General features: G+C 42.4%; 1 protein-coding gene across 1 annotated transcript in view; it reads left to right on the forward strand.

Annotated features, from left to right (window-relative positions):
- Nucleotides 1-2,284: 2,284 nt before the first annotated feature.
- The window catches only part of spock2 (SPARC (osteonectin), cwcv and kazal like domains proteoglycan 2), a 28,444-nt gene continuing 2,983 nt past the window's right edge, over nt 2,285-27,745 (forward strand). The window contains exons 1-7 of the mRNA XM_070977611.1: nt 2,285-2,603; nt 15,721-15,766; nt 23,958-24,072; nt 24,431-24,536; nt 26,220-26,328; nt 26,435-26,569; nt 27,337-27,555. Of these exons, the coding sequence (XP_070833712.1) occupies nt 2,415-2,603; nt 15,721-15,766; nt 23,958-24,072; nt 24,431-24,536; nt 26,220-26,328; nt 26,435-26,569; nt 27,337-27,555 (919 nt within the window). The 5' untranslated portion in view covers nt 2,285-2,414. The remainder of the gene's footprint in view (nt 2,604-15,720; nt 15,767-23,957; nt 24,073-24,430; nt 24,537-26,219; nt 26,329-26,434; nt 26,570-27,336; nt 27,556-27,745) is intronic.

A 27,745-nucleotide genomic window follows, 5' to 3' on the forward strand; every position in this document is an offset into this window, starting at 1 on the left:
AACATTGTTGGCCTGCCACATTCTGCCCTCCTCTCTCTGGATCCAGGCTGTGTGACTGTCACACCACATCTGTGTGTGGGTTCATGACTGGGACTGTGCCTGAATCCCAGTGCAGCAGCCTCAAGGTTTTCACCTAATATGTGCCTTAAAGGATGCATAATTTTAATCACACTGCCATTTTGCTTCATTTGACTCGCTGCTCTTAGTTTGATTAATGTCACTGAAAATGCAGCAGGCTTACTGCAGCAGCTGCAGAGCACTGTGTTAAAATGTATTATTATTTTACACATACATTAGTTTATAGCAGGGAGTAAGAACTGAAGACAGTGTAGTCCAAACCAGCTACATTATGCAGATTTGTTGTTTTGCGCACATAAATAATTTTAACCAATCTGAGTGCATAGCTGTGTTGTAGAAATGAGTGCACTTGCTATATGTATCACATATATTTGGATTAGATCACGCTTTGTTGCTTTCAGACACTGATTTCATCACATCCCAATGTCTGCATTGTGTTCGATTTAAATAACTTCCCCTCTCTTTATCTCTGCTCATAAACTTGATTGAGTTCAGCTGAGAGATTAGACGACGCCCCGCCACGTGCATGCCTTTATTGAGAGGGCCTCAAAGACACTCTTTTCAGGATGAAATAAAGATGGCATCAGTTAATCCAGCATTTCAATTACAAGCTGTCACTCAGTATGTCTCTCTGGGGACTGGCTGAGACTGCAGCGGGGAGAGATGCAGCAGGCAGGGCAGATACAAGCTTCTCAGTAATGTACCAGAAAACATGCCATTATCTGTGGGCCATGTGAACATAGCAAACCAGAGATCAACAGCAAACTAATCCAGAACCTGCCTCTTTATGTTGTATGCAGCAGCACAGACCTCGCCTTCCCAGCTTCATCTAGTCTACGATCCAATTTTAGCCAGGTATGTTTCCCTCTGAGAGGAAGGGCAGGTTATTCCCTTTTTATGCAGGGGTGGACATTCTGTAATCAAAACAACATCTGTATAGTCTAATGCAAATATAGACCACAGGCTCACAGTAACATCACAAGCTAATACAAGTCATTAATTGTTCAGTTTCTTTTAAGATTGTGTCACAGAAGTGTTGATTAAGCAAAAGAAAATGTTTTTTTTCCACTGCATGTGATGGCAGGAATAGCACGTGTCATTAATAACATTAATTATGGCTGTGTTGCATTTAGGTGTTCCAGTTCCAGCTCTGATGCTAATGCTGGCCCACTGTCACGGCTTACTGGGACACTTAAATGGAACAGAGCCATCGTTAATGTCATTATTAACAGCTGTGCTTCTTAACAGACCTGAAACGCCTGCTGTGTGAGAACAGCCAACTGGTCTGCTATGATGAGGAGCATCAAAGTCTGTTTGGACAGCAAAGCAAATCAAACCTACAGCTCTTTAAATTATGTCACAATCTATCTCATGAATACAAAAATACTGTTTTGTGTTTGTTAAAAAAGATATTTGGTATTGTCTCATAATCATGTTACACTGGAACAGTGTGTTTGAAGTAAATTTGGACACTTTAATGCAGCTTAACTTCGAAATTGCAAACAAAGCTTGAAATAATTGATAAATCTGAGTGAACCTGTCACTGTGACTGACTGATGGATTACATAAGGAGTATATAAAGAAACAAGTAAATATTATGTTTTATATTCATACAAATATATCAGAATATGGGTGGCATTCACAAAATTATTATCTTTTAAATCAGACTAAAGTCAAAGTTCTTAGAGAAAATGACCAGAAAAATTAATGCACAGCAATTTTAATAATTGATTTATCATTCAGGTTAATTCAAAGAAAAAATACAAAACATTCTCTTTTCATTTGTGAGGATCTGCCGCTTTTCTCTGTGTTATGTCATAATAAAATTAATATTTTCAGATTCCATACTCAAGCAATTTGAAGTCATCACCTTGGCCTCATGAAACTGGCATTTTCACAATTAATAAATCAAATGATTCACCGGTCACTTGAGAAAATAATCCTGCAGATTGCTAGATAATGGAAATAATGTTTCTGCAGCCTGAATTCAGACTGCCCCACATAGCTGTCCCACCTGGACGCGTCACGTGGCGTTTGAGGGTACAGCATGTAAACATCAACTTCAATTAAAATTAGAATGCAAATAAGTCTGTGACGTATCCGTCCAAACATACCAAGCAGTGTCACACAGCCCCGGGATTTACCCTGAATACTACCACCAAACAGGCTTCTCCCCTCCTCTACCTCTCTCTACCTCCCTCTCTCTCTCTGCCAGCAGCAGAAGGAGCATCCTATAGGCTAATCAGTTGGTAGTTTCAATCCAGCCTCAGCATCCTCCCCCTCCCAGAAGAGGAAAGCCGACGACCGGTGCGTGTGAGGTGTTTTTGTCCGCTACCATGGTGGAAATTACGGATATCGTGTGCCTTCTCGTGCCGCTGGTGATGCTCGCGGGTTCTACCTTCCAGACCGACGTGAGGAGCGTCAAAGAGGCGGAAAAAACGGGCAATTTCATGGAGGACGAGCAGTGGCTGTCCACCATTTCACAGTACAGCCGCAAGATCAAGCACTGGAATCGCTTCAGAGACGTAAGTCCGCCGTGTAGATCAGATGGAGAGATGCGCCGTAATGCGGTATCGGATGCGCTGATGGGGAAGCACGCGCGGCCATTTAGAAACAGCAATAATAGTTATCGCACACTTTCTTGGCCTGATAATAAACACAAACTTGGTGCCGCTGGTGCTGGAGCATAGCCCACACAGTAGAAACACACACATACTTTGAGCACATGTTTCAAAATAAGAAAATATTCTGTAAGGTGGCCAAAAAGAATAAGAAGATGGAAAAAGTCTACATGGGAGATTATGTTTACAGTATGCCTTATTTTCAATGAATGTCCTCTTCTTGGAGCCTACACATTTAGCTAGATTTTTTGTTTAAAATGGCTCAACATATATTTTATATTATATGTGAATTGGATAGCTTGGGACTGGATGTTGTACTTTTCTGGCTTCCTCTTCAAAATTCAGGGATGTCTTAAGTGATGTTTAATTGGAGAGTTTCAATGAGAGGTAAGAAGCTTTGCCAGGAATGCTATAGATCAAAATAAACCTACAGTGGCAAACACAAACCACATACACTCTGCTCACTTTAACTGTATCAGCCCTTGCTTGTTTATACGCAATTAATGTTTTAGTCCCACTTGCTCAGCAGGAGCGGTATAGACCTCTTCCATCATGCTGCCCTTAATATGGCTTACCTCAGATCTGTTTCCAGATGTGTCCCAGGAGTTTTCACAAACAAGAGAATTAAGCAATTAGAGCAGACGGGCTGTGATTGATTGATATGCATATTCACCTACTGAACAGACTGAACTGTGTTGCGGGGATTGATTAAAGCCTGCAGGGTATGCACAGTGATATATGACTGTGTCTGTAAATGTATGGATGGAGTTTTGCCTCCAGCTCTGTGAGATGATTACTAATGATCCCAATAGGATTTGGACAATAGCGCAGTTGGATTATGTTCCATATAACTCTTGTTAATTGGGTTTTAATTGATCCAGAGTGGTTGCAGCATGTGATAGTAGGTATCATTATTGGATCTGAAATGTGAGCAGCTGGCTTCATCTTGAGCTTCTGCAGGAGGACAATGGCAGTCTTCTCAGGAGGAGCCGCTCTAAATGGTAACCATCCTAGAGAGGCTTTTGGTGTCATTTTTGATCTGCATTCATAGGATTCCTGAAATCACAACTCCCTGAAGAAGAGGTGAAAATTGGCAGCCGTCCCTTCTGGGATCAGATTACTTTGACTGTGATTACTTAAAGAGAATGTCCTCTGGAACTGTACTTAGGGAGGTAATGAAATTGTGGGCATGGAAAGATTAAGTCAGAATTATTGTGGGATTATAACTCACTGGATGCTGCTCTATATTTGCACAGCTTTCATCCAAAATGTTAGTTAGAGCAGCAACTTTACTCTGAATTCAGCACAGCATGATCGCCTGTGCAAAAAAAAAAAAAACCCTTCCCTCCAAGAGTGAATGAAAACACACACGGAGGAGCATCTTTAAGATGTACAGTAAATGGTTTGGGGAAAACATGGGATCATCTTCTTAACATTGCTTAAGGGGTTGCCATCCAATATAAAGATGTCACTTACTCCTCTTTCCCTCTTTTCTCAATTTAACATCAAAGCTGCTGTGCAACACAAACAGCCCCTTCAGCTCCACACTGTGTCTCTTTCATGATCATTATTCCCAGAGGTGATTGTTTTAATGTGGGAGTGCGTATGCGCGCTGTAATGCACTTGCAAGCGCAGAAGCGTGAATTTGTCGGGACTGTTGCGTTTATGTTTTGTTGCGTTAAAGGGCTGGGGTGGCGGTGGTGGTGGTGTCTCTGGTGATGATGATGATGATGACAGGGGAAACATCAGAGAGGCGAACTACTGAACCTCCCGGGGGAATCGGCAATAGAAACAGCTTTGATTTCAGCTTGCTGCCGTAGCAACAGCGGTCTCTGTGTTATGGTGTTGAAACGGAGCGTGTATCGCTGAGGGTTTGATGACTCTATCCCCATCACCAGTCCTGCTTCAGGGGGAGGAATATATGGAAACACGCTTTATCAGGAGTTTTTTCCTATTGTTAAAACTGTAAACTTCTTCCATTTATGCAACCAGCGAGTATTTTCTTGATGTTTCTTAATGAGAGCCGCTGAATATTGATCACCGTTGTAATGAACATTTAATTGGTGTTGCGTCGTGTTGGTCTGAAATCTGAACTAGAAAATTAGCAGTTAATCTCTGGGAATTCTTTGGTTGATGTATAAAGGACTGCCAATGACACAGTTACTGTATAGGTATTCAGATTGCACAAATTGATGTTGACTTGCACGGTCCTCTGAGAGCTGGGTGTTGAATATTAATCCAGCACTGGAAAGCAATAATCAAAGCTGCAGAACATGAAAGATGAGCTCTTTCATTCTCCCTTTCACATGTGCACAAATACGCACGGATGCACACAAGCCGTCACACACACACACACACACACACACACACAGAAACACACACAATGCATAGGCTGCGGAAGGCGCACTGTAAATATTTCATATTTATTATTCTCCTACAAAATGTAAAAGCAGAATCAGGATAAGAGGCTCTTTCACTTCCAATAAAAATAGCTCCCATACTTCAATTTATTTCACAGAAAGACAAGGAGATTAGATTTAACAGTTAGAGTCAACAAATAATAGAATGGGATACCTTCAATCCTTTAATCTGACAGGTGCACTCAACATTTCATTCCACTAATGCACCAAATCCAGGGGAAAAAAAAAAAGAAAAACATGAGAACAGGCAAGGCAGTCATGGTAACTGAATGCAGAGCTGTTATTTTAACCCGAAGACTCACCTCCCTGGTGCTATTTGGCCAATTCTTATGAGGCATTAGTCACTTTTAGTTCACATTAAAATGGCTACAACATGCAGTTGTGGTTAATTCATCATTCAGGGTGACCAATCACAAAGGTCTCAGCTTCAATGTGGAGTTCAACATAGACAGCTTTGTAATGCACAAATAAAAGATGGAGACATACAGTAGCTTGACAAAAACTGCAAGAATGACAATAAAAACACACCTTGTTATTCGTCATGTGGACATTTTTATTTTACACACCTTTTTTAAGAACAGATGCCGAATAAAATTTGTCCGCCACGCGGAAATTCAAAGACTCAATCGTAGGAACAATTGGATGTCAGCTGGGATCATCCCACCAGTTGAGGCACTGTCTGTTTTCATTTCAGTGTGAAATGAAATGGCTGGAGACTTCTGCGTTTTGCGCATAGCGGAGCCAATTTGGTATGTCTACTAAAGGCAAACCAACAGTAAATTCAATTTTTTTGCTCAACCTCCCTTGTAAAAATGATAATGTCCATGAAATTGCTAAACCATGAAATTGGTCTGATGTTTTATTCCTGTTGATTCAAGATAAACTCAGATATGCGCCTAAAAATAGATGGTGATTAGGACATAGCGATGCAAGTTCACCCAGGAGGAGGCTGTTTATTGTCAGCATCCATCATGCGCGCCAGCATGAACATGAAAGGAATGATGATTATGATTTTTGTTTAATATTTTTCTCCTTTTCTCGGCCTGTGTCTTGTAAATCCTTATCTTCAAAATGCATACCTCTTCAATCCGCCAGCTCTGGACCACACAGCACCAATCTTGCTTGCACCTGTTATGCATTCACTCATTTTTGAGGAACAGAAAACACTCGGTGCCAGCACAAAAACATCAGATCCCTTGTCAATGCCAGTGGATTAAATATGCAGAATGCAGGGAGTACTTGCGGCAGGTTATGGCAATCTGGCAAAAACATTTGACAGAAGGTTTACTTCAGATACTCGTACTGGCTTGCTTGATTTTAGCCTCTCCTGCTCTTAAACTGGCCTCAGTCCATTGCAATTTTAACACTTCGTGATTGCCTGTCAGTGCTCCTTTTTATCATTTCACCATAGTGCACGAAACATAATTGTACATAATGGCATCTGTAACGCTCGAGCCAAATACTCCATTAAAGACTATCTGGATGAACAGTATATTATCATCACTATAGCCCTGCGCTCAGCCCGGCTTTCCTATCACACAGCCGCTCAACTACCCCGTGCTTTCTGATGTTAGAATAGACTGTCCGTGATGCGTTAATGCTATGAATGATGATAACAGCTTATCAGAAATCCATTAGTCTATCTGGTCATGCTTTGTGTGCTCTGGCATGAATCGTTCTTATCGTAGTCCAGTTTCTTCATGAGTCTGCAAACATCCAGAGCTCTGCTGGCAATGCAGATGGAGTGCATCTCGATCACCTCCGACAGTTTGGGGAGAGATGGTCTGCTTGTTCAGGGTTTGGACAGACTACTGGTGCACTGTTGGGTGCCTTGGCTGGCTACCAGAGGCCTAGGTGGGTTGTAATTGAGTAGGCTAGAGGGGAAAAAAAGAAAAGAAACAGCCTTTCATCATGCCCTGCTTGCACGGCTACAGCTGCTTCCCACTGCAGTACAATAGCCACAGCTGAAGGGCACAGGTGCCGCAGAGAGAGACAGAGAGGACTTATTAAGTAGCGAAGAAGGTGATAAATATCCAATTTCTTAGCGGGTGCAATTGTATACAAAATTGAATAGATGCATCTTCACCCAGAACTCTCCATTCAGCTGTGACTAATGGCTGCAGAATAGGACACAGGCCTTTTAAAGCATCCTTTTGTACAACATTCTTCCTTACAGATGCTAAAAGTCCCTGCATGGCAGCAGTTGCATTTCACACGCATGACTTCTCGCGGCGACCTGCTTCTGTGTTGGCTACACATGGGAGTCGTATGCGAAATAGGTTGTTTGCTGCAGAGAACAACTGACATCCAGGGATGTGCCTGTAACGAGCTCTTTGTGGGCTACTTCCAATGTCCTCCTGTGGTTAGAAAACCTGCAAAAAAAACAGCCCAGTTGTCAGCAACAGTAAAAGCCCCAAAATGCTGTAGTTTTAGTGTGATAGTAGCTTGTATGAATTCAGATGCAAAACGGGACAATTTGAAACTCAAGAGTTGTGTTTGTCTCATGATTAGCGCTCATTTGAAAATGCATTACACATCTTAAACTATTATGAGACTGTGCATGGCTTTTGAGATTCTCTAAGACAGGTTCAATAAATCAGCCCTTTCTTTCTTTTAAAGCTAACAATAACTCTAAGTGGCAGCGGCTGTCCCTACAGTAAATGCCACCCAAGTATTATTACCTTTGGGCTTGAGCCAGACTGAATCCCAGCCAGAGTAAGCTCACCTCCGGTAGGTGCAGTAACAATAGAGTGTGGAAGAAAGAAGCGGTTGTAAACAGTGTAGATCTGGACGTTTTAGTAGCTAAGAGGACCTGAGAGCTTGTTAAGAAAGCATTTGGTGTAATAAAACTCAGAAAAAAAGACGCATGCACGTACAGATACATGCACACATAGAAACTCACAGCGGCTGGAGCTGGGATGCTTGTTATGAAAGAGGTCTCTTGGTCAGACTTAACCTGACTTCCAGGGTTTCACCACATATTGAAGCAGTGCTGGTTCATTTTCTGACCCATTCCAGAGGCAAAAATACAAGAGCAACAGTGCAAGCAATGGCTTTTTCTGCTCTGCCATAAAGCTCCAACCATTAGCATGTCAGGCTAGCTAGCTACCATTATTCTGAGGCCACAGGCATTTCATACAGTATTATTTTATTTGGTTACTGGATGTATTTTTAAAAAAGCTGTTGACGCGTTGTCCATCCTCTGTGTGGTATTTCCCACTGTGGAAGCATGTCAGAGTATAGGCTATATAACTTTAGCTCTATTGGATTTTGGGAAGTTTACACTCCACAAACACCATAAGCTCATTAAATAAACATAAATCTATGTCTTTCTTGTACAAGTATGTAGACCAAAGCTAACACTTAAGCTAAGCACCCAAACAGGGTTATGCTAGAATGAGACATAGGACTAACTAGATCTACAATACCTGAACAATAGTGTGTCCTAATTTAAATGTCTGCTGCACGTATCCCGCTGACTTTTTGCCAGGGGCATGCAGCCTGACTCCATCTTTTAGCAAAGTATCAGGTCATCCGGTGTCTTTATTGGCTTAACCGATCAGCTAACTACAGCTGATCCGCTGGCTGGAGATGAGAAGCTTTGTTTTGTCTACGCTATCTGAAGCCAAGGACCCAATCACAAAGCATTTTGACGATGAATCGTAAATTGTTGACTTAATAGTTAAAATAAAATAATAAAATAATAGTTCAAAATAATTTATACAAATGATGCAAAAACATAATACAGTAATAATCTATTTCTGAGGAATTTTAGTAGCGTTAGCTGAACTGTAAGTAAGCTTGATGCTGGGACTTGTGAGGCACCACAAAGACAGCCAGTCCGCCTTTTCCACCAGACGAGTCACATTTCAGCCCACTGTTGCTGCTGATCTGGTTGTAACTGTCTTATTCGATTACATTGCTTTAGACCCCCCTTGTCTCAAATCATTGTCTGATTCTTATCCTTTTAGTAGCTCCTACCAAGGCAATTTCATTGATTTTCCATTGTTGTACGTGTCTGTTTTTCACTTGAGCTCGGTGTTTTTCAGTGAAGTGTGAAGGTTCTCGCTGTTTGTACCAGATTCTCTTGTGAGTTGCAGACTGTTTTCGTATTCCCCGCAGGGCTCTGAAAGGCACAAGGTCTGATTTTATTTATAGATAGTGAGTACAGAGCTGGCGTGAGTGCACAAAGACTTTGTGGACTAAGTGTGATTTTTATAGCTGTATCTGTGTGTGTGTGTTTGTGTTGTGTGTGCATACTGTGCGTATTGCAAAAGGATGAGGACAGAGCAAGAAAGTTGTAGAAGTTATCACCAACGCGCATCAAAATTTCTGTCAAATTCACTAAAGCCTGTCCTTTTTTTGTCCTGTACCTTTGAAAATGTGTCCAGTGAAATGGAAAAATGAATTCACCATTTACATAATTGAGACCAATTTCCAGCCCGGTCTTGTATTTGACCTTGCTGTTACAGTATTTCTGACGTCACTCATCTCTATTCGAGTGTGTAGAGTGACATTAAAGCCTTTCTTGAGCAAGGCAGAGAATTGTTATGTACAATGCGCAGTTTCTATGGTGCCACACCACTTGTTTCAGACATAAATTAAAACCTTTTGTCCAAGACCTTCTGTATGAAAGAAGGTGCTCATGTATGAACCAGTAAGCAGAAGTGCGGTGGAGACAATATGTCTGTTCATCTGTCAAAGAACTGTGTGCTTTAAGATAGAAATCTATCTGCAAAGTGAAGCATAAGAAATATGTAAATTATTCATTCAAACTTAGGCTTTCGGTAGGGCCAACGCTCTCGCTCGTAATTACTTTTTCTTGCAGCCTGGTGCATCCATTGTATCACACATACAATCCGCATTTGGATGTGCTTGGCCTCCATTTCACATCTGATTTTAGTTACGTGTGCAAGCAAATCTGAGCACAATCTGAATTTTGCAATTACCATGATTTTCTACACCCCCTGCTGAAATGCTCCCACAGCACACAGCGAGGAAACATGCAGGAAAACCTGCCAGTGTTACAGAGACTCAGTCTCTCCTGCAGTTAGGTCTACAGTCATTCTTCATCTAGTGTTTTCTATTTGTGTCTTGTGGGTGAATGTCTCCCTGTTGCGAGATACCTGAGGTGCTTGTAGACCTGTACTACAAAAGCGAATAAGAGATTTTTCTGCCATTCAAGTGTTTAGTTTTACAAGAATAAACATACAAGCAATGCAGTATAAAGCACAGAGAAACACATTTTCCAGTAGCAGTGAAACTGCATGAATAAAATGTTTTAAAATGTTCAAAAGGTATGAGAGATTTTAATTTATTCATTCATTGGTCAGGAGCGTAGTATTTACAGCCAGCTCCTTTTGAACAGAGCGATTATTAGAAACAGCAACACTCTGTAATAATGAAGCCAAGCTCACAGTCACTAGATCTTCAGCAGGGCAAATGTTTGACGATTCCAAAGCTTATAGTGACATCAAATAGAGCACGCCTGTGCTTTTACGTGCAGGTGCACATGGGAAATGCGGTTTACAATTTCAGTCCCCTGAGTCAAAATACATCAAAAGCGCAGAAGATACAACAATATGGGGCATAATGATTATATCAAAGGTTCATCAGTGAAGGTACAGTTATTGTTAAGGACAGCCTGTATACACCCTCAAACGTTCAGTGCACCACTTCCTGCTGGTCCTGAATGAAAACATTATTTAGTTTGTAGAAATAACTGTTTTCACCTCTGATTCATCTTGCGACTCCTAGTGGGAACTTCCGCTCTGCATCATTGCTTCATCTCCACCCTTTTTTTGTCCATCGATCTGTTTCCCAAATGCACTAACACCCGCTTCACCTTTTCTTACCCAGTCCTCCCAGCTCTGTTGCATAAGCCTTGCTCTCGACTCCATCCTGTAAGGGAGGCAGACCAGACTCTCAGCGTTTGATGTTCTGCCTCAGCTCACAGCTCTTTGTGCATGCAGTAATACAGGAATCAGCAGGCCTGCTTCTCGTGCCCTGCAGCCCAGCATGCAAGAAGATAAGTGGAGAACATATAGGATGTGAATATTGTTGAGGGGTTTTGTTTCATCTCAGGCGTGCCTCATGCGATCTGTAAACCAAAGCTCAGAGGCTGTGAACGGCAACTGAGTCTTTATGTGAATCTCTAGGTGGGAGGAAGTGACACGGTTCTGTATGTAGCAGCGCTGCTGAAGACAACCTCAGGGAGATGTAATTTTTTATTTCACAGCTTTATTTCATCAGATATGGGGTTTTATTTTGTACTGCAACAATTTCCAGCAGAGATCATTTCAGCAGTGCGCTTCCACAACATTTTCACTGTTGTAAAATAAAACATCACTACATGAATTGGTGTTGCAGTATTTTTTAAAGAAGACATGTTTATTGCACTTTTTATGCCTCTATGCTGACAATAGCTGCGACCGGAGGCGTTACGTTTTCAGCTTGTCTCTCCGTCCCGTTCTAGTGACCAAATGTCAACTTGGACTCAAGAATTCACATGCAAATTGTGACAAATATTCACACAAATGTCTCACAGGATAAAAGAAGTCATAGCATTTTATATCCACAGGGTCAAAAGTCAGCTTCACTGTGATGTCAAAAACACTTTTCTGGCCATTATTCAACACCGTAACTCAGGAGCAGAAGGGCAGATTGTGAGCATATTTTACATTTGGTCAGATACTGAATTGGATGTCCACCTTAAAACTGTGGTGATCGAAAAGATCTTCTGTGCTGCCAGGTTGAAGGTATTTTCCAGTTTGTAGCTTCAGCAGCATCCATATTTGAAGCATTACAACCCACCACAAGCTCATTGCTTTTGCTGATATTGAGTTTCGGGTGATTGTCGTTGCACCATGTGCGGAAGCTCTCTATCAGTCCTCTGTACTCCTCTGTAAAAATAGTCTCTGAGTGAAGACAGCATGTTTCTCACTGGAAATGATTCACTGGAATAATACATGTCAAGATAATGATAGTGTTAATTTCACCGAGAAACAGCGCTTACTACTTTTTATTAACTTCCTTCAGTCTTGACTACATATATTACATCTCCACTCTCTGGACAGACATGGATGTAAGATGCAGCTTGACTGGTTTGCAGAGACGTACAACCAAGAAGCAGTAATTCTAGTTAAATATTGAGCCCACTGCAAGTCTCCTTTGTTCAGTTTTAATCTGAAATTAGAATGTTTTCCCACTCGCTGATCAGCTAAATGATGCTTTCCATCTCAGAGAGAAATCCTCATTGAACACGGTCAGCCTCTCCCTCATCTCTCTGTGACTTTGAAGGGGTTCTTTGTATTTGATGGAGGACGTTTTGCTGTCAACAGACAGAAAAGGCAGGACTTCAGCAGCACAAGTCGTGGGCATGCAGCCCGGTCCTTGATGAGGTCTGGAGGGAGATTTAATTTAGAGTGGCACTCAGTCTTATTCTGCAAAGCTGATCAAACCCTCACTAGCCAGCACATTTCCTTTATTAGATGAACCATTCAGGTGTTAAGGAAATGCATTTCTGAGACTATCCATATAAGAACTGTCAGCATCAGTCGCTTCAGCAATAATTCTGACTGTTGTCTGTTAGGACCAAAAAAGGACGTAGTGTGAGATTGTTATACGCCACAAAGTCCAAAGACAGAGGAGGTGTGGGTCAAGAAAATGTGAGAGTTTAACACACGAAATCACTGTTAGTTTCCTGTTTTCTACCATCAGTCAGCATTGGCTTATTTTAGCCATGACCGTGATCATTCTGTAACATTAACCAAGTGGTTATTATAACAATCATGATGACGAAGGTTCCCTAACCTTAACAAAACACTCATTTAACCCAGACCTCAATGTTTCCTGAACCAATTGTTGTTTTAACCCAAACCCTGATCTTTCCTGCCTTGCCTTGATGAAACCTGAACCACTATTTTATTTATCATCAAGAAACAGAAAAGGTTTGAACTGGCTTACATTTACAGACTGAGACCTCCCTCGATGCTTGTATTTACTCTGCAGCAGCTCTCACCTCACCCATAAAGAGGGTCCAGGCCACGGAAACGCTGTCATACATGAAAACAGGTATTAAGGTCCGTGTGGGCTGAAATTGGTTATTGCGTGAATTTTATGACCCCAAGTGCTTTTTTGATAGAATTGCTGTTCTGCGTGGGTTTGATGTGTCCGCAGAAGGCTGATATTAACATTAATTGTGAGAAAAGGTCAAGTTCATGTGGCAGACAAGCCCTCGCAGATCTCCACATGAGAGTGTTATTGCTGTGTCCTTTGTTACTGATGAGGCAGTGGTGCACTCGGCTGTCACTGGGTAAAAAAAAACCCCTGAGGATAACCACAGTGAACACAGAGTGCATCTGACAGCTGACATTTACCTAGAAAAACTGTCAGTCACACACACGACCTGTCAGATTGACGCGCGCACACCCATCAACTGCTTTCCTGTTTGCTCTCCTCGTCAAACAGCCCTCGATATCTGTCTTTTACGTGCTATTTTTCAGTGACACTGTGCAGTTCCTCATGAGCTGAGCCCAATTTTACGGTGGACAGGCTCATCGGGTCGTGATCGTCCCCCCACAGATATGAGGGGCTGTGATCTGTCAATCAGTATTGTGGAGCTCGGCAGCAGGGTGAACAATCTGCCATGTTTGATGCGGAGGGTTAGCTCCCCCGCTCTGTTTAACAAGAGGAGATCTTTCTGATGTTATCAGGTAGATCACAGAGCTCCTGGATACAGCTGAGTGTTTTCACCTCTCAGCTTGACTCCTCTAATCACTTGTGTGGAAAAAAGAAACGGCAGTCTTTTCTTCAGAATTTTGGTCTGTGAGTCATACTTTTCCAGTGATATAACTCCTCTGCTGTGTGCCAAACTTGTCACCGCGCTCTTGCGTCTCATGCTCACTTTCATTGTACGCTCAGGAGAATTTATTTTCCCCCCGAATACATTTTCTGCAGCCTCTCTTTTATGAAATCATCGATTTCCAGTCCTGTCAGAGCAGCAGGACACTTTTCCTCATCGGCCCTGGCAGAAACACAAATACAGTGAGGTTGCTCAATAATGCAGGAGCTGAAGCATCAATAAAGCAGATATGAGAGGTGTCAGATTAATGGCCAGGTCGTAAACTCTTTGAGGTCTTACCCTGTTAATGCATGACTCCATCAGGCCCAGCATGGTTAAACAACCAGCAATCATTCATGGAGCTCAACCGGAGTGTTGAGTTAGACTCCAGCCGGTTTACTGGGAGTGATTTTTCCGTCATTGAGCAGGGCAGATGAGCTCTGCGCTGCAGCGGCTGGCGGACGAAGGGCAGTGTGGCAGATTTCAACGCTCGAGTGTAGTCCTTGCCAGTGATGAAAATATTTACCTCTGTGAAATAAAACTGTGAGGGTCAAAGAAGAAGGTCCCAGCTTTCATGAGGGCTGCTTATTTCATGTGTTGTGTCAAGATTTATCACCTTGCAGGGAGCTGTTTGGCACACGCTTCCAGCACTGTAAATGTTTACGGTGATGAGTAAGTCAACGCAAAGGAAGAAGGGGGGCTGATTGTAAATATCTGGAAATCACTTGTGTTTATTATTTCGTACACAGCCATATGGTCAAAAAAGCTTTACGTTTGCACCGCCTCTTGTTGGATTCCCTTCCTTTTTGAATTTTGGGCTTTTTGAGACAATAATCAGAAAGGGTCATTGTATGATTTTCACTTTTTCTGTATTTATTTTATATTAAAGGCCTTTGGTTATTTCATCGCAGAGATTTCTATATTTGTGTTTTCTTTCTTTAAGGTACGTTTTAGGTGATGTCACGTATTCCCCTGCACCAATCATAGTTCTGACCCACAGAACGCTGATGAAGCAGCTAATCTTTTAGTTTTTAAAATTAAAATCTTAATAAGGGTGTTTTCTTTTTTTAATTTCACGAGTGTTCAATGTTATAACAAGAATTTTGGGGCATTTTAAATAGAACATGAGGTCTTTGCAATGTCATACCCTGTATCTAAAATGACACTTTTCCTCACTAATACTGGCTCTTTTTCTCTCCTTTTGCTGTCATTTCACCAGGAGGTAGAGGTCAGTTCTCTCCAGTTTTTCTCCAACACTCCTCCAGCTGCCTTTGTGCAAAGTCTTTTTCATTCATGACTCATTCTTTGGTCTTTTTGTGTGTCTTTATCTCTGCTTCTCCAACCATCTTCTCTGTGTTTTTGTTCAAATCTCTTTCAACTTGCCCATTTTAATTAGAACGATTAATGTTCCAATTAAGTGGGGGGGGAAAGGCGGTGCACTTAAAAGGCAGCTCACCCCCGAAGCCATATGTCTCACATACAGTAAAGGCATCAGGGGTAGATTTCCATGAAGATGCACAGGCACAGCACACACCCATCTGTCCCTGGTGTAACTCACTTGGCTAATTATCATGCTGCAAGACTAATGTACACATTATAATCAGTGTGCAATGATAACAGAAACGAAATCATCATGACAGAGTGTCAATAATGTTATGCTATCAGCAACGCTGTGCTCTCAGGCCTGCAGTGTGAATTCTGTGGCTCCTCTCTCTCTGCAGCTGCTAAAAAAATGATTGTTTTCTTCGTGTTTCTGCAGGATGATTATGTTCGTACCTGGGATGAAAATCAAGGTTCTAACGACAGTAAGTGTCACACACCACCTCATCTCCCTCTCACCGTGCGGTCCCTGAATGCCATTTAGTACAAACATAAACATTTTAGCGAGTTAGGCTCATGTGTATGGCATTATTTTTGTGCATCAATCCTGAGCGTGCAACAAGACATTTTTGTAAGATGACAGCAATTATAAGAAAAATGCTTGTTTTTGGAAAAAAGGCTTTTTCATAGTCCACAGTATCTTAAGTTTCCCTGAGATACTGTTAGTCTAAGGATAAAACAGACTTCCTCCTTGACGCGTTTTCTCTCGTCAAGGTGAAAGGTGGAATACTTGCATTAAAGGAAAATGTAAATCCACAGTGTGTAGCTTGTTGAAGTGCGTTTTAAGTGCAGTTTCTTCTTCATTCATCAGTCACCGACTCACACACTCACCCGATGGGCATTTTTGACTCTCTTTATGAGATTCTGTTATATCTGTGATTCTTGGCTGCCTGACAGATGATGAGTCCAAGGCTGGCCAGTTTCTGCATTAAAGACTCTTTTAACTCACTCGTCAGGAATGTATTTTGCTTTCTTCGGTGGCAGCAAAATATGGGAAACAGACATTAAAGGCTACAAACAGCCCTTAATGCAATACTCTCTTTACGCTGACACAGGGAGTGGCGTTGAGAGAGTGTTAGCAAAACAATCTGTTATCCTGCAAAATACATTTAAAGTACCTTAAAGATAATATAAAAGATAGTACGTCCAGATGTCTCAGTCCAAGAACTAAATAAAAACATATTAAACCCAAGCTCCTTAGTGAGGCATGAAGATGATAGACAACCAGGTGGCGTGTTTTTCACTAATTTATGTGCTTGCTCTGTGCATGAAATGTCTCATCACATGCTCAGGACTGAGGCACAAACATGTTTCACACATGTACGAATAATTTCATACAGGCCAAATCATTTAGAATTGCATTGGGGGTGCATGCTAATGCGGTGACCAAAGCCATGTGATGTGTTGAAACTGAGTGTCATTAGCCCGTGTTGTAGCATGGAGACATAATGTGTGGCCTGTATTTGAACTGTGATGCTCCCCAGACCGTCAGTGGTTCATCGTATTCGGCGGCGTCGCGTATGTTCTGTGTTTGTATTCTGGGGTCAGCCGCTCGCTGTCCACACTTGTAGTGGTTCCTCAGCGAAAAGGTTGAAGGATGTTAGCGCTCTGTTTTATCTCCTTGAGTGGATCTGATGTGTCTCCCCCAGGAGACACTAAACATTGGCTAGACTTCAACCCATCACCACTCCGTTGTGCTCTCCTCCTTTTTCTCTTCCTCTGCCGCGCTCGAGACTGTCTGAGGTCTCGTCCTCGACTCCTGCTGCGACTCCAGCCATAATTGAGCCCCTGCACCGTGAAGTCATGACAGAGTCGTGTCCTCTACCATTGTCTCATGATTTGCAGCTCAAATGAAGTGGGCTGAATGGCAGAGTCCATTAGCGCAATTTCCAAGGGCTTAATGAAGGACTAATTATGGTTTACAATGAAAGGCCAGAGAGAGAAGTAAAAGCATGAGAAGAGAGTGAGACAGGGCCGCGAGCTAATATGCCTTGATTTAGTCTAAAGCAACTGACATCAACATTATTCCTGCCAACTCTAGGGTAGTTTGGTGATAAGGAAATTGTGGACTCTGGGGAGGAAGCATGTTGAGTTGCCTTAGAGAGAAGGGAAAAGTGTCTTTGTGTGTCTGTAAAGCTGTTTGTTCACTTGGAAGAACACAAAGAGGAGGTCATCATAGTCTGCAAAATGACAAGCACAAAAACAGGATGCACTGACGCTGTAATGAGCTGCGTGGTGCTTTAATATGTCAGTGATCTATTTGAAGGGCTTCATTCATGTTTTAGCATTTAAAATGAACCAGTCTTTGATGAACAAATACATCCTGAAACAGTCATTTTCATTTCCAGAAATACTGACAACACTACAGAGAAATTCCATTTGAAACACTTCATTTGATCGAAGGTGAAAACCTTATACCTCTAAAATCAGGGAACTAAGAAAATCTGCTATTCTTTAAGCTTATAATACATTAATGATCTCAACCAGTGAGTGTGTTTTTTCAGCATTAGAACATACAGATGGTTGACAAACTAAAGGAAAAACCAAAAGGTCTGTTAATAAGCTACCAAGAGCCTCCAGAGCAGCTCTGATGCTCCTTGGCATAGACTCTGAACTGTGCTGGCAGGATTAATCACCATTCTTCCAAAAGATATTCCCTCGTTTGGTGCTTTGATGATGGTGGTGGAGAGTGCCGTTTAAAACCGGACTAATTTTAGATTGGGGACGAATTATTTGATAGATCTGTTGTCATTTGGAGTTCATTTTGAGGCGGGTCACTGTGCTAGATTAATTATCTGAACTGTCACCAAGCTGGCTCTTGGACGATTGGTTGGATTTCAGGCATGTAGGAAATTTTAGTTTGCTGTCATGCTGTTTGAGCAGCTCCCCGGTGCAAATTCTCACTTGGCTGCTGCCGAAAAATCCGTTTTAAATTGTCATAAAATAAGATAAAATGAGGTCAGATATAGGTTTACTGGTCCCACACCGGGGTAATTACATTGTCACAGACAGCAAAAAGAGCAAGAATACAAAGGAGATGTAGAGAAAAGAATCAGTCATTAGTGAGCTTGTTTTGATATCACTAGTGTTTTACATGTTGTGGCTGAAGGTCTTTTCTATTATCTGCATCTTCCAGCTCCGTATTTTTCTTACTTTGCTTCCATAATAGAATTGCACAAAATAATGCTGCCTTTCTCTCCTTCTGTCAGCGTTGAGGATTGAGGATGATCGAACGTGGCGGTCCAAAATTTCACAGAGATGACTGTCAGGGCCACAGCATATGATTTAAATTCATTTCATCATTCAGTGACTCATTGCCCCATATGTAATCAGCTGCATTCAGTATGCAGCAGGCAGATGCTTACATATAGGACATATACAGTAGGCCACTTATTTAGGTTTATATGTTAATTTGACACTCTTTGTATCTGAGAACATCCAAACTTTGGAATAACAGGTTGTGACCATCTGGCTTTGTGACATTTTTTATCTAATTAACATTAATAATGCTTTTAAATAACCAGCCCAGTATCCCACCAGCTTCATCAATATCGGACAGTTCTGCATCTTATGATTTATCTCCTGTGCCAACGTTCAGTGCTAATGCAGGAAGCAGTGTGCCCTTTACTGTGCAGTGAGAATTAAGGGCACGGAGGTCGGGATGTGTGGGTGTGTTCATGTCCTGTCGTGGATGTGCAATTAATCTTTATTCATCACAACCACTCAACTTTCCCTAACATTAACCAAGTGTGTTATTTACCATAACCTGTACCATACCTTAACTATAACTGATTTGCCACAACCACAGTCTTTCTAACCTTGAGAATTTTTGCCATTTTGTCAATATTGCAGAATTGGGTTGAAATGGGTTTCGCAGAATCGTCCGATATTGGCGCTCTTGTGTGGCAGTAAAGTTGAAATGTCTGTTGCCTCGGCTCACAGTCAACCTCGGCAGCATAGATCAGCTTCAGTGGAATCTCTATAATGTAGGTGCTCAACTGTGTGTGCTCCTGCTTTTATGAAACTTTCGCAAAGCTTTATATGCTTGCCTCAGGATGTCAGATGAATAGTATCTCGCTACTTTCATTTCACACAGCATAAAGCCCTTCATCTATTTCCCTTTCTCATTTTGACACGAGTGTGCTATCTCCCTCCATTGATCTGCCTTCCTTTATGAGTGGCCTAATGAAGCGAAGGAGCAAAAAGAGGAGATTTGTCCCTCTGAGACATCACTATATCAGCGTGATGTCTTAACTCCTGAGCTCAGATGAGCCCGCGGGCCTCATTTCTCAGCCAGGCTGCCCAGACCGCGGCATCGCCTTGCAGGGGAAGTCAGAGCTTTTGAACTGTCAACACTCCTAACGCACAGACAGTCAACGCCAACAACAGGCCGAGGGGGAAATTTGCATTCAGGCTCCACACTCCACTTCAGCCAGCGCTGTGCTGAGTGAGGGAGAGGTCAGGGTAATTTGCAGTCGATCTCTACAGTCAATTCATCAATCAGGCAACTGATTGAATCACCTCGCTCTTAAGACAGTAAACACTGCAGGAGAACGGTTGTAATTTGGACTTGCAAGAACAAACAAGTGTATATGCACACACACACTAACACTCAAGTGTTTGCGTACAGCACTCATGGAAGGCCTGATCCTTTTATATATACACTTTTAAGCGTAGTTTGTTTTCCAGAAGCTTATCACAGAAGCCAGGTAGATGGACACTTTCAGCAAATCAATGGTTTTAAATCAATGGCAGACTCTAAGGAGATAGGAAAACACGCTGAGTCCACACTCCACAAGGTCAAGAGTTTGATACCTCTCGAGGCTGTTGATAGATTGGGTAGGTCACACATACACATACAGTATATGGTAGATATTCATCAAACGCCTTGTTGAAGTCTTCAGCTGCATGTCCGTCCGCCAGCGCAAAACTTAATGTCAAGACGAGCAAACAACTCTATTATTTTTTATTTTGAAAAAATCCTGCCCTCTGTAAGACCTCTCACCGCTATTAACATGTTTTTTTACCTCACAATATCCACAAAATCAGACTCTTCGCCCACCAGGGAGTCTGCCCAGCTCCTTGTACAAGCTGTACACATCTCGAGTCTGGACCACTACAACTCTCAACCTCCAAAAACAGCCGCTTCAATCCTCCAAGGACTTCTGCTGCCCTTCTCACCTTCACACTCCACAAATTTGTCCAGTGTCACCCCTTCTCGCTCTCCCTCCTCTGGCCACCTGGGGCTGCTTCTATCAAATTCAAAACCCCACAAACAAGGCTGCGAGGGGATCAGCGTGTTTCTCCAGCTCCAGAGGGGAGTCAGCCCCCCTCGTGTTTAAAGCTAATCTTTTTAAGACATGCCTCACATCATCCTCTTGCGACCGAATCTGTTTCAGCCAATCTGATTCTCTCCGCTCCAATAAAATCTTCACATTTTATCGAATCTTAGCTTAAATTTGAGTTATTTCCCTATTATTATTCACTTACATGATCATTCTGTGGTTACGGAAGTGCTTTCAGGAGATTTAAAGCCGCACCAATAAGTTTTATATGATATTTCTTAGCATTTTTGAAGGAATAGTTCGACATTTTGCTTTTCATACTGAGTTTGTTGAGAAGATTAACACCAATATCATCTCTGAGTTCTAAATATAAAACACCTGTGATTAGCTTAGCTTAGCATAAAGACTGGAAACAGCCTGGCTCTGTTTAAAAAAAACACCTACCAGTACTTTGCTAATTAACAATTGTCATTGCTCTAGTTATATATTTAGTTAGTTATATATTTAGTTCACTTATCTATCCACGTGACATTGAAACTGTTCCTTTAACAATGAATCAGTTGGCTATGTGTAATTTGAAGGGTCTCACTTGTAGTCACAAACCCACAGAGTATCACAACCTGACTTTTGTTTTTTTATGGAGGCTTTTTTAGTTCAGACTCACCATTGTCATCAACATTAGATGATCAGCACCAAACAGCAGACAGCCAAAGTTAGCACCCAGCTGCTGCATGTAGATTTAGGTAGCATTTAGCAACCAGGTGTTTTTCTCAGGAGATGGTGGAGACCAAAATAGAGCTTAAAGGAGTGTGAATATTGGTCTTACATTCATCAGGTGGACAAAACACAACTCCAAATGAATGCTAACATTGCTAACTCTGTGTCTGCTGGATGTGTGAACCACTGGCACCATTACAGGTGACAATATGTTTAGACCATTATTCTCATTTTCTTGGCTTGCTGATTATGTTTGTCACCGTGAGAGTTCAAACCTATTTTTGCATCACGTGGACTAACAATTATAGACATGCCAGAGACATGTCTGCTACCTAGAAAACAAAGTAGCACTGATGATATTAGGAACTGAGTGTGTAAATGGTAGATAAGAGGGTTAATGATGAGGCTGTGGCCTGAGCTCTGCTTCCGTTATCCTCAATCTGAAGGGATGAACCTCATGCAAAACTGGATTGGATTAGACTGAAGCACGGGGAGCCTAATTAAGAGAGGTTTACCGCTGCAGGCATTAGTTTGATACCGAAGGAGACTTTGGAAAAGTAAAAATGGAAGTAGGTGGGTGCATCGCGGGTTGAGCAAAGAAAGAGTGGATGTGACAAGGAAAATAAAGCAGGCAGAGCAAGAACAAGAATATGCAGTGATGTCTGATACGAGGAGAACACAAAGGAATGCGAAAAGGTGGAGGAAAGCTAGATTGATAGACATGATTGCACAATGGGGGTTTCAGAAGCAGAGAGGGAGAGAGTTCTCAGAAACACCAGATTGAGCTGCAAATCACAGTCAACCCAGAAATGATTCCCGGACCACGGAGAGCCTGTTGCTATGGAAACGTCATCATCGCAGGCGCTGCTTTAATCCGTGGAAGCCTGTTAAGTTAACATGAGGCTCAAGCAGCCACCTTATGCTTCTGTACTCACAACACAAAGCTGTGCCAGCATTGTAGCGGCTCGCTAAGATTTATTTACAAATGTTTTGCTATTAGAAGGCAGGATTATCTGCTCTCTGTTTATATGCTGCTTCTTTTCATTTCTTTTGCTTAAGTGTTGGTTCAATCTTCCCTGGATGGGTTGCAAAATATATAGTTTTGTGTACTTACCCTCCCTACCTACCGCCGTGTATCCCCATTAGTACCTTAATCGCCTTGTCCTCCTTTGTGTCTGGAGGCATCATTAGGGTTTAATTGGCTGCTGCACCCTGACTTTGCTGATGCGCTGGTGTTAACTAGATGGGGGGGTGAAACATCAAACCTGCAAGGGAGAAAAAGGCAGGCAGCAGAGCCCGACCGATATATCAGTCGGCTGATACTGCTCTAACATACATTGGAGATTTATCAGTATCGGTGTGCACGTTGTCCAGTATGCACCGGTATGAAAACTTGGGGTCATTTATAGTGATGCAATTTCTACTGAAGTTTCCTGTTTCAGCGCACAGATGTCATTTTAAAATGTATTGTTTAATTGTAAAATATCCTGCGTCCATTCTATATCATTGAAACAAGTTTTTTGTTCCTTAATACTGGTGATGCATCGGCCAAAAAAAAATCCACTATCGGTCGGCTCTAGCAGTGATAAAAGAGAAGAGGGTTGAGAAAGAACAAGACACTGAGATACTCTACACATCTCAATGCCAACTGGGATACAGGGCGACCAGAGAATAAGGCTCCACTGTTGACGGTCTAAATGGATGAGGAGTCTGCATCTGGGCATTAATGCCCCCGAGCCTCAGTGTTTCTCAGTCAGAGCAGTCAGTCAGTCAGTTATACAACCAGCTCAGCCATGACAGGGGGGTGTATTGTTTTGGATTTGCTTCTCAAATCAGATATCTGTCGGTTCGCTTCAGTAATCCTGTGATGTAGGCAGCATTAATGTATTCAGCTAGCGCAGAGGACAAGAGAGATCATAAGCCTGCCTGCTAAATTCTAACAGTGCCATAAAACAGGATACAGTAAGAGCAGGGGTTGAGCACAAGCACCTCTGTCATATGGATGAAACCTGCAATAGCAGTCTGTGAATAAACTGTATTCTGCTGTGCTGTACTGTACTGATGGATAGTGTAGGTGAATAAAGGCTGGGGGATATGAAGAGAATAGAGTGTGACATCCAGGTTTGGGCTCCAGGCGGCCTGCTAGGAATAGACAGCTGTGACATATGAGTGTGTGTGAGGCGCTGACACAAGGTCCAGCATTAGGTGCGAGCGGAGAGTGTGATGGATGGGGCAGAGCGAGGTAGCCATGCAGGCTTCAACCTACATCGTGAAAAATATTCATCTTTGCAGGTCACCTAAAGTGTTGTATAAAAACTGTATTTACATGATCCCAAAGGTGGTTCTTACAAAAGCTCAAAACAAGCGCAGCTGCGTTACAAACAAATGAATCTGCTTCATTCCGTTCGAAGATCTTTTCATTTTCACAACACCAAGTGCCTCAAGAATTGTTACAGTGCAAGACCAACAGTAATTTGGATTGACTCTCAGGTTATGCTGAGCAAATAGAGTGGAGAGATTTGGGATTTGAGACCGATGGGTAGACAGAGAAGAGGGTAAAAAATAAAGCTGCGAGGATGCCACAGTATACATGTCATTTTCTGTTTTTCCCCAGATGTAGACACCACCAAGGACCCCTGTCAAAAGGTTAAGTGCAGCCGACACAAGGTTTGTATCGCCCAGGGCTACCAGAGAGCTGTGTGCGTCAACCGCAAGAAACTCGAACACAGGTGAGTGTGTGCAGCCCCTGAGCGAGAACTGACTCCCAAAACTCCCAAAACACACACATCGTTAAAAATCTTCTCTGTTCGTGCATAAGGTGAACACAACACAAAGTTTGCAGTCAGTGGCTTGTGCTTGTCTGGGATGAGTTTCCCTGTCGGCCACAGTGGTGAAAATAAAGCTTGTTTGTGCAGCAGTGCAGTGCGACTGCCTGCTGTTTAATGATAAGCTAATACATTCAGACAACATAGAGGAGTGCTGTTTGCTTCCTGTCCAGGTTGGTGCTGCTGTGTCTGTTCTCTGAATTAGCACAGTAGTTGTCTCAGCTGGACTTTGTGAGGTTGAAGTGTGTCCTCTGTCCTCCAGGCTGAAGCAGCCTGCTCTCAGGTCTCCTGACGGAAACTGTCAGCCCTGTCCCATCTCCTCCACGGGACCTGTGTGTGGATCAGACGGACACAACTACGCCTCAAAGGTACACTGAAGCATATACACACCCATAGGGCTGGGCAGTAATTCAATGTTATCTATGTATATGATCATTTAGTTGTATAATTTTAGAAAACTGTGCAGTCCAGTGAGCAATTCCGAGCAAATTTATCCTGCCTTCATGACGGATATAATGTTTTTGAGAGGTGAAGAGTAAACATGTCAGTATTATTGACTACGCTTCAACAGCACCACAAACTACATCCTCCGAAATGGCCGTAAAGTTGAATCACCAGCTCTCTAGAGATAAGATAAGATAAGATAAGATAAGATAAGATAAGATAAGATAAGATAAGATAAGATAAGACTTTTTTGATCCCTCACCGGGGAAATTAAGTTGTTAAAACCAGCAAGTATTAAAAAAATAAAATCAGTAAAAACAGTGCCACGGAAGGGTCAAGAAAAGGATACAGAATAAAATCAACTATGAATATTATGTAGAGATTATAAAAATACTAATTTAAGGAAAATATTTTAAGCTTCGTGAAGGTTGGATTGATATGTTGTATTAGACTGCATCAATGAAACCTATTTGTGCCTCATAAATGAGTATTTATCGATAACAGGGACATATTTTTATTCAGCCCTATCAGCTCGTCTTCCAAACATGCCCACCTCACATATCTATTTCCTGAAATCATACGCACCAATGTGTCTTCTTTTTGGAGATGAATTGGGAGACATCAAATGACAAACCAGAAATAGCATTTAGCAGCTAAACAGTGAAGTATTTCTGGTGGTGGAGACCAAAACAAAGCTAAAAGGAGGGTAAATGTTGGACCTACCTTCGTCAGGTTCACCAGAAACCTTTTTTAGGTGTTATGTCAGTACTGTGTTCACAGCTTTTGTGTTTCACTGCTGGCAAAAAAAAGCAATCAATGCAGGTTTAAGTTTAAACATAGAGAAAAAAATCATTTTTCTTAGGACTAATTAGTGTAATTAGCTTGTGCATTTCTCTGAAAAGGAAAGAAGTGATGGTAGAAATAATCATTGGGTGTAGCTGAGGGTGGAAATCATTAGCATTGGAGCTGTGCAGCATCCCCCGCAAGAAAGATGCTAAATTTATGCTCATGATGCACGGGTAGATTCAGCATATGTTGTGTTGGTAAGCATTGCTAAAATAGTCTTGACGGCTATAACCAATGCAGGTTATGCTACCAGACATGTGTGAAAATGTTTGCAGTGAAATACTCTGCAGCACATATGTATAACAATATTTGCATCAGTCTGGAGCTGGTAGATTTTTTCACAGCTTTGACTTTGTGTTATGCATGTGCTAACTGAGTGTACTGTGCATTGTGGGCTAAACAGTGACATACACTTTGCACATTTGGAGCTGAGGAGACTCTCAGGGGAAAAACAGAGAGAAAGAGCCGGGATATATGGCCTCAGAAGGACCAATTGGTGGCTTGCGGTGACAGAATCCTGCGTGTTTATTGATTTATGCTTTGTCTTTTGGATCACTATTCCTGACCTTGCGTGCAAGCAGAGGTGGGAAAGCGCATTCAGGAGCAATTCTCAGATTTGAATTAAGGCGTACAGTCGGTCACCTCATGAATATTTGATCTGTGTTGCGGCAATAACTCATTTTACTTCACCTTTGTGTCCCCTTGTCGATGTCACCAGTGTGTCTGTGTTAATGCATATTCGTGTGTGTTATGTGTTGCAGTGCAAGCTGGAGCAGCAGGCGTGTCTTACTGGGAAGGATCTTACACTGAAGTGTACAGGTCTGTGTCCCTGTCCGACTGCTGCCCCGATATCCAAGGAGAGTATGCATGGTAAGATCAAACACAACACACACACACAATAAGTACAACAGTCATTATAACAATCTGAATATGTGCAACAAATATTGTATTCTTCCTCTCTTTCTGGCCTCCATAGAGAGCTGTACTGGGCAGGATCTAGCTGATCTCGGGGAGCGTCTGAGGGACTGGTTCCAGCTACTGCAGACCAATGCCAAGCAGAACAACAATAGCAAGCCTGGGGCCAGAACCACGGCAGCCAGCACCACATCAGGTTAGAGCTACTATTTAATGAAACCTGACTGCACTAAGAGGGAGTACAATACTCAAGTTACAAGCAAACTACCGTAGAAAATGACAAAACAAGTGGTTATGTCTTTTATTATATCTCACTGTTGACAATGGATGTTGTTGCCGGGAGCCACTGCTAACATAAGAGTCGCCACTACAGTTCTTGGCGATTTCACACTCCACAACTCATTGTTGTCTCAGAAATAAATGAACTGGTGGCCTTTCACATGGCATTTTCTGCCTCAAGATGTAGCAGCAGTAACAGTACAATGTAATGATTGCAATTGTAGAGGCAAAAAAAAACAAGGCCAACAGGGAAAATAAAATCCTCACAAGCCCTGTGGTTCTGTTGGTGAAGCCTCCACCTTGATGTTTTCCGCAGCTCTCACTGGATAGATCTTACAACCAAATGCTTCTACGGGGCCTCAAAATACTTTTGGGACGATGGATCAAGATAACGTTGCATCACGCACAGGCGCTGAGATAGTGTGCCTCAGGAGTTGGTCAGCTACAAGTTAGCACTTGAAAAGCACCGGGTCTTGCCCAGGTTGTAAAGTTTGAAGTGGGACATCCTTGTAAGAGATTTCATAGAATAAACCAGTTTTCTGTTGAATCTGGTAACATGAAATAATAAATTAAAAAGGGTGGATTTGCATTGGAAACAGGAGATATTTCTGAGCACACTGGCATGGTTTCATTATCCATTTGTGCAGCTGTCCCCTGTTTGTTTGTCTGTCATTGTGTTTGCAGTGCTGGACAGGAGCCTGGTGGCCAGCTGTAAGGACTCCATAGGCTGGATGTTTTCCAAGCTGGACACCAATAACGATCTGTACCTGGACCAGGCCGAGCTGGCTGCCATCAACCTGGACAAGTACGAGGTCTGCATCCGGCCCTTCTTCAACTCCTGTGACTCGTACAGGGACGGCAAGGTCTCCACTGCCGAGTGGTGCCTCTGCTTCTGGAGAGAGAGTGAGTGTTCTGGGCAGGATGTCAGGTCTGTGGGCTCTGCACACATTCACGTGACTGTGTGCTGACATATTCCCCTCGGTGCGTGTGTTCAAACTTCAAGGCGCTCAGGAGCCCCCAGGTGAAGCCACCTCTGTGTTGCGTGCTGGTCCATCACCATTTGTCTTCCGTCTCATCCTGCTCCTTCCCCATG

Source organism: Chaetodon trifascialis, chromosome 13 (genome assembly GCF_039877785.1).
Source record: "Chaetodon trifascialis isolate fChaTrf1 chromosome 13, fChaTrf1.hap1, whole genome shotgun sequence".
NCBI lineage: Eukaryota > Metazoa > Chordata > Actinopteri > Chaetodontiformes > Chaetodontidae > Chaetodon > Chaetodon trifascialis.